At 32.0% G+C, this 7,867-nt stretch overlaps 1 protein-coding gene across 1 annotated transcript in view; it reads left to right on the forward strand.

The window, feature by feature from the left end:
* Positions 1–6,871, forward strand: part of LOC117176388 (putative sugar lactone lactonase YvrE) — an 18,399-nt gene extending 11,528 nt beyond the window's left edge. Inside the window, exons 2-5 of the mRNA XM_033366628.1 lie at positions 3,450–3,677; positions 5,219–5,464; positions 6,402–6,532; positions 6,608–6,871. Coding sequence (XP_033222519.1) covers positions 3,450–3,677; positions 5,219–5,464; positions 6,402–6,532; positions 6,608–6,871 — 869 coding nt within the window. The remainder of the gene's footprint in view (positions 1–3,449; positions 3,678–5,218; positions 5,465–6,401; positions 6,533–6,607) is intronic.
* The last annotated feature ends 996 nt before the right edge of the window (positions 6,872–7,867 follow it).

The raw sequence follows: 7,867 nt of genomic DNA on the forward strand, positions 1-7,867 counted from the left end.
ATCAACTGTGGATAACACATTCATTAATTTTTTTGATAGTTCGATAATGAGCCAATATTTTTATTTTTATTAAAAATTTAGTAAATAAATTTTTCGTGGCTAATGCAATTTTAAACTATTTTTTTTTGTGGAATATAATTAAAACTACTTAGCAATAATAACTGGCCATTATTTTATTAAAAATTGATCATTGTTAATATAATTGTAAATAGTGGATCGTTATCGCACTATTAAAAACAGTTGAAACATGTCTTATCTACAGTTGATTACACAAAAAGAGTAAGTTTAAATGCTGAAAAATAGCCAAATAGTGCATTTGTTCATTAAGTTTGCTTAAAAAATTATCGAATGTTATCTGTTTATATCAAAAAATTATTGCTGAAAAACTGGCTGTTAATTCCGTGAAAAAGCGCTATTATACTTTAAATACATAAAATGATAAGAATTGGCTTCAAAATTGTTGTTTACAATAATAAATGGCTCATTGTCATTAAAATGTTCTTAAAAATTCAGAAATTAGTCATTTTCAGTTAATTACATCGCAAAAATGAAGTTTCTACCTCCAGAAATAGCCGAATGGTGCATTCCACTTAAAAAATTTTTGTCCATAATTGATCAAATTTAGTGCGAATCAAGTGACGAATTGCCGCCAATACCCACGAACCCATTTTCATTCACTTATTTGCTCAAAACAAATGCAATGCATTTTTTTACATTTTCGTTTTTAACATATATTTTTTTAATAGTTCCTTCCAGTTTTCGAGCTTTCTTGATTGAATCAAAGCATTTTTAAACCGGTGTACATCCAAAGTCTACTTTTTTTCATTTTTGTTATGAAATAGACAAAAGCTAAAAATCGACCACGACAGTTCGATGTGAAATTTTAGTAGCTTTTATTTAAAAAAAAAGTAAATATTGGATAATAATGGTCTTCTGAAAATCAATTTGTTCATAAACGTTTTTTTTGCCCTACAGTGTGGCACTACAATTAGGACAGCTGATATTTGTATTGCAATGCAATGGAGAAAGGCTTATAATAATCAAAAACTTAAAACTGTTTCTAAATTTTGATCGGAAATATCTTTTTTTAGTAATATTAGCGTAAAAGTAATTTATTATTCTAAAATCGTCAGAGAAACTGACAGCTGAATAGTGGTAAAATTAAGTATTTGAATCAGCATTCTGAGATTTAAAATTGTGTACTCTATAATAAATAATTGTGTGTTTTTTATTAAATTATAACTGAAATTTATAAGTTTATAATTGTTGCAAATTATATAGAATTGTTACTTCTATACAATTTTTGACAAATTCTAAAATTTGTTCAATTTAGCTGCTCGATAAATAAATAATTGTAAACTTCTATAAATTGTGCAAAGCAAAGATTTAAAAAAATTACATAAAGCCACGGTCTCATTTTCAATTTAAATTAAAGAAGGAATTACGAAATTTGTAGATTTTTAAAATTATGTTTTTGAACAATTTTTAGTGAGAAGCTTTAAAAATTGAGAGCTTTATTTTTTTAAACTGAAAACTTTTCAAACTGGAATTAAAATCATTTCAATTTTAGATCCTTACAAATTAATAATTATTTAATTGTTATTATAACATTAGAAATTGCTTGAAAATCTATTTTAAATATTCACTTAAAATTATAATTTAAATTAGAAATCATTTCAAATTTTTTCAGGAATCTTAAGAAAAAATTGGTATCATCTTAAAACTGCTCAAACACTTTTATTAGATCTAAAAAAATAAAACGCTTAAAATGCCCGAAATTATTTTTGTATAATTCTCGACGTCTTTTCAAATATTTTCTCATATTCTGTCGAAATTAATTTTTTCAAATAAAAAGTCATTTAAAGATATTTGGTACGAGATAAAAGTAATTATTTGAAAGCATCGCTCATGCAAAACAATCCAAATGTCAGCCGTCCTGTTTGGAGGGCCAACTGTCGGATTAATTCACTAGCCAGACTTTTAGAAAATCAGAAAAGTGAGGGCGATATGCATAGGGCTGCCTAAATTTATTTTTTAAACTTTTATAGACAACAGCAATAAATATTTGTATAATAAGTCATTCAGAAATACATAGGACGATGTGAAAGGGGGAATTAAAAGATCGTACAAAATAATTTGATTTTACTAAAGCGCCGCACCGCAGATAGGAGTAAAAGGAGCTGCGCTCCTACAAGCGGCCGTCTATCTGAGTAATTACCCACTAAGGTCATCCCCAAAATCAGTCCAGTATCAGAGTTGTACTTCAGTTAAATTTTAGGTTAAGATATTAATGTTTAATTTCAAAAAACGAATTTCCAACGAATTAACTTTCAATTTTTCGGAACAAAATTTTGTATAAAAAAGCTAAATACTCGAACCAAACGGATGAAGATTCAACCTAATAATGAAATATTTATTGTAAAAAGTGGATATTAAAAAATGAAATATTCAAATTATCCTTTAAAATATTAACTTTTTATATAAAAAGACGTATTTTAAATAAAATAGTTAGATTTGTAACCAATGGAATGAAACAAATAATGACTTTTTAACCAAATACAGTGAAACCTCTGCTTACATACAATAATCCCAACTGTGGCATGTTGAGCTACTGCGCTTGCCCGGCGCAGCGACATTAATAGATCGCTGTTGGCGCACGATTTAAATCGGGTATAATTAACCTCTAAGTCCGCGTGCCATAGTACTTGACAGGTTCGTTTTTCTCTATGGTAGGTGACCTACGGCTTGATCCTGTCTTTCCCAGCACTCTTGTACGAGTGGGAATTTTATGTACTGCGCATGCGCTGGGAACCTTCCTATTCTTGGTACATGGCTTAGTCTTCCGTATAATGCAGAATCTAATAGGTTTATTGTTGTGGTTGGTAGTTCATTTCATTTAAATTCAACTTAGCAAAATATGAAACAAGGTATTATATGAAAACTAAGCAAAAAATATCATCTATCTGATAAGGAATGCCTAAGTTTGAAATTCGGAAATATTACAATTTTGATTCGTCACTATGAATTCATTTCCCCAATGAATTTTTGGAAGCTAAGTACTATAATTTTAACGTTTTTGTGCGGGGTCTAAAATACCCCGTCACAGTATATACATATAAATTTGTATTTCGAAAAATTCTAATTTTAAAAACGAATTTAATACTAAATGGTTAAATTTTCAACAAAGGAAATGCATTTTTAAACAAAAGTAAATAAATTATGAACCGAGAAGAATAATTTCTTTATAATAAAGAAAAAAAAACAATTTTAACAACACACATGAAATTTTAATAAAATGGTTAAAAATGTATGATTAAAAAAAATTTACAGATAGTAGGGAAAAGAATGTATTGGAGGGAAAGGTTTGAGCGACTTATTTACTTCTGAATAGGCTACGAATTCGGTTATTTTAGGCCTAAAGCACTTACTTTGACTAATTTTTTCCATAGGCACCGGTTTCATATCATTTGCTGTTCCTGTTCATAATATTCCCCATCTATATTTGGTGTCTTATGATAAGAAACTCGCATTTCTTACATGGAACAGTCACCGAAATTCTGTAGCTCCTTTCTTCGAAATAGTTCAAGACGCCCAGGGGGTTCCAGTCGGCGAGAATGAAATCCATGAAGACAGGATGAGTTATGGAACTATCGACCCGCATGGCAGACTATGGTTTGGTAAGAAAAATGTACTGAATTGAAGTTTAGACTTTAGACTAAATAAAAGAATGAAACAACTCTGACAAATACGGTCCATCGGTACTAGATTACTCTGAAAAAATTAATTAAGTGAAATATAACATACTATCTATAATCATTAAAAAGTATGTAACAATATATAAAAGGTCAAAACTAGAGATTAAGTTTTTTTCGAAAAAGGCGAAGTTTCAGGAAAATACATAAAATTGCAACAAAGAAGTTGCATTGTAAGTCAGTAAATGCATTTTTAACTAAAGTTATGAATTGTCAAGTGCATTAGATAAATATATATGGTAAAAAATATGTTTTTGACCAACTGAAAAAATGGTTTTTACCAATATTATTGAACTATCTACAAAAGTGTTCACTTTTAACCAAAAGAGATGAATTCTCAACAAAAAACGCAATGATTGAACAAACATATTTTTAATAAAACACTTAAATTTTTGAAAAGAGAAATAAATTTGCAAACAAAACGATACATTTTCTGTCAAGAGAAATTTACCTTATAAAAGCGGAATTTTTATCGAGTATGCGAATTTTGAGACAAAAATGAAGAATTTACAATCTAATATATACGGGTAGCAAAGCAAGTGTAAGGGTAAGTAGAAATTTGAGTGGCAACAAATTTCCTGTAACGTGCTAATGACAGTCCGACTTTAAAAAAAGTATTCTAACGTGTTCCAAATTAGGGCTCTCATCAGCTCATCAAACGAAAGCTCTCTTGCAATGATATTTTAATATTTATTTGACGATTGTTTGCAAGGAGTGCACGCACATGTTTTACATTCCAATCCGTGACGCTTGAAGTAGTTGCTTTTCTCTCGGATCGTCCTGAAGGAATTCCCGGCCATCCGTGAAACGCGCGCACCTTTTGAAAACTTTGCTTTGCACTATGCAGCCACTTAAGTAAGCATTTTATAACATATTATTCTTTTCTGATGCACTTTTTCCTAGTTGAAAACAAAACTTAATTGCTGCTCCTTGTTCCATCACTCAAACTGTAACAAACAAAATTTTTTAAATTATTTCAAACGTACAGTGCACATAAGCGACTAAAGCACTAAAGCACGTTTAGAAAAAAATCAGTCACGGAACTTTTTAAATGATTTGTGTATAAGAAGACTGCAGTAGATTACTTCGTCATGTAAGCGGATAACAAGTGGATTAGTATGAAATGCTTGAATAACTTCCGAACGAAGTTGGATAACTTAATTTCAAAAGTCGATTACATCGGATTACGAGCAATTTTTCACAGTAAATACTCTCGGATTATTTGTTTCCATCTAATTTGAAGAAGGGATTTTCATCTAGCTCGCAGTGGTTGTACGAAATTACCACACTTTGTTTTCACTGTGATTCTGGCTCAGGAGAGTATTATCACAGAAGCCTGGAAATAGTACAAACTACAACGGAATTTCACCTGCTTACTCGTTCGGGTTACCGATCGATCCAGTGGATCACCAGAGTTGTTTCCCTTTGGGTGATTATTATATACAAACTTTTATATTATATTACAGGTACGATGAACAATCGAGGACCACCTCGTGGAAGTGTGTGGTCTTACAATCCGATTTTTCCACCGCATCTTACGGAGCAGTTTAACAAACCGAATCTTAGACCACATAGGCATGAGGGAAATAATTATAGCAATGGAATTAGCTGGTTCATTAAAAGAGGACAACCAACCAAAGTCTATTACAATGATGCTCTTTCAAATAAAATCCAATTGTACCTTTATGACCTAATTAACGGAGTTCTTGAAAGTAAGATTTAAATACAAAATTTTCGTTTCCGTCTCTGAATATGAATCAGTGCTTAATTCACTGATTGAAACAGCAGTTAGACAATTCACTGATTAATAAGTGATTTCAGACTTATTCAGTAATTTGTTTAGTAACGAAAGAGTAAATCGTATGTGATATAACCTCAAAGTTTTAAATTAAAATTTTACTGTTACTTTTTATTCCTTTAGATATTTTCTCATATTCATCGGTATTAATTTTGGTCATCATTTTATTCAAAAAAAATTTTTTTTATTATACGATTTGGTTCACATTCTCTAAATTATTTTAGTATCTTACAGTTGAAATGTTTCATGTTTATTTAAACCTTTATCTTGTTCTGTTAAATATTCAACTATTTTTTTTAAATTTTCAGTTTTCTAATTGAACACGTATAATTTTATTTTCAAGTTCATTACTTTGGTTGGCAGATCAAGCAATTTTGTTGGAAATTTCTGTTTTGCTGTAGTTGAAGATTAAGTTTCTTTTCAATTCTAAAGTGCAATTATTTTGCTAGAAAATGCATATTTTTGGGTTGTAAATTTAACACTTTTTTCCAATAATTCGTCTATCAATTAATAACTTAACATTTTGAAGGTTATTTCTTTAGTTTATTGATAGAAAAATCTTCCTTGTTTGCAAACTCAACACTTTTGTTGAAAATCATTATATTTTGTTTTAATTCGGAATTAATTTCGTTCATCAAAAATCCATCACTTTTGTAGAAAATTGGACTATTTTGTTAGCTCTATTCTGCACAAAAATGCAACATTCTTTATCAATACCTTTGAACTCAGACTCCATTTTTAATTACTTGCTTGAATTTGGCAACATTCCTTCCTTCGAGTTTTCCATATTCTCCAATCAGTGGAAATGTAAATTTTTATGATACAACCCGTACTTGAATCACTTCTTTTAGATTTCGTTGAAACTATCTTTGACTTGAATCAGTTCCATCAATATGGTATCAATGGCTCGCAGTGCCATATGGGTCGTATGACAACTGATGTCAGAGATTGGCTCTGGGTGCCTCTTATTGGAGGTTCAGGAGTAAGGATTCATTCTCTTTTAAGATATTTTCAAAAATGAAACTTTGAAAAAAAAAACATTTTTTAACTTTTCCAGGTCCTTGAAATTGATCCATATGAAAAACAAGTGCATCGATTTATTCCCATACCTGCACACGCAGTCACTGCATGTGCTTTCGGAGGTGTTGACGGCAGTACTTTATATGTAACAACATTAGGATCTGGTCCTCGTCAAAGAGGTCCAAATGCCGATCAGGGTGGTGAGATTTTCGCCGTCTCTAGACTTGGCTTAGGCGTTTTTGGAACTGAAGCCAGAGGATTCTTATCGACTCAAAGTGCACCTAATCGAATACAAAACTAAGTACATTAATATTTTAATGTCAATAATAAAGACTTTCGATATTTGAATGAAGGTTTCGAACAATCCTTTATTTATTTACCCAATTCTGCTGATTAACAAAGGCAACAGCTCATGATTCATCAAAGTTATTTGAGGGGAAACAACGTAAATAGTCGCCCAGCGGACGTGGGTTACCTATAAAAACGTTGTTACTTTCAATAATGCTGCTCGGAGGTTTTAAGTTAAAGGATTGAATATGAAGACAGTTTTAACAGAGGGGTGTGAGGCGTGTGGCAGAAAGGATTAAAATGTCTGAGTTGGGTGACGATAGCCCGGAGATGTGAAATCGACGGGGTCAACGAAAAGAGAGTCCAATTAGAGTGAGATCATGAAGTTTCACTCTTTGTGCACACGGACTACGGTACGAATGCGTCAGTAGGGCAGCATCAGAAATAAGGTTGAAAGGACGCTCCCAGATGAGTAAGCGTTTAACGATACTGGTCCGCATTGATTGCAAGCCATATCGTCGAAAAAGGTCGAGAGGCGACCGCGAAGATGGGGGTGGTGGTGAGCGACGAGACTTTCGAGTCTGGAGGAAGGTCTGCCAAGTCCCCGGCTCGTGAAGGAGGCCGACTTTCCTGTCTCTGTCGGTGGAACTGGTTGGCGAGAAATCCGACGGAATATCTACATGATGAAAAATATCCCGTGAATACAACACAGGGATTTATTTGAATAGCAATTGCATTGAATCGAAACGATATCGTGTCAATTCAAGAAAATAGTATTTTGAATGAACGCAACGGGAAAGTGTAAATTCTATTCGTTGCGCCGTGTTGCCACAACACGCTGGGGCTTCGATTTTACATAAATCCGTGTCAATTTTAAGCGGTAGTTGTTACTGTAGGCTCACACTCGCTTGAAACGTTTTTGGGGAATAAAAGAAATTGATTAGCTTCCGGCAAAAACTAGATGATGTCGTGTTAATTCTAAACGGTTGATACACGCTGTGTTGATGCA

Source organism: Belonocnema kinseyi, chromosome 7 (genome assembly GCF_010883055.1).
Source record: "Belonocnema kinseyi isolate 2016_QV_RU_SX_M_011 chromosome 7, B_treatae_v1, whole genome shotgun sequence".
NCBI lineage: Eukaryota > Metazoa > Arthropoda > Insecta > Hymenoptera > Cynipidae > Belonocnema > Belonocnema kinseyi.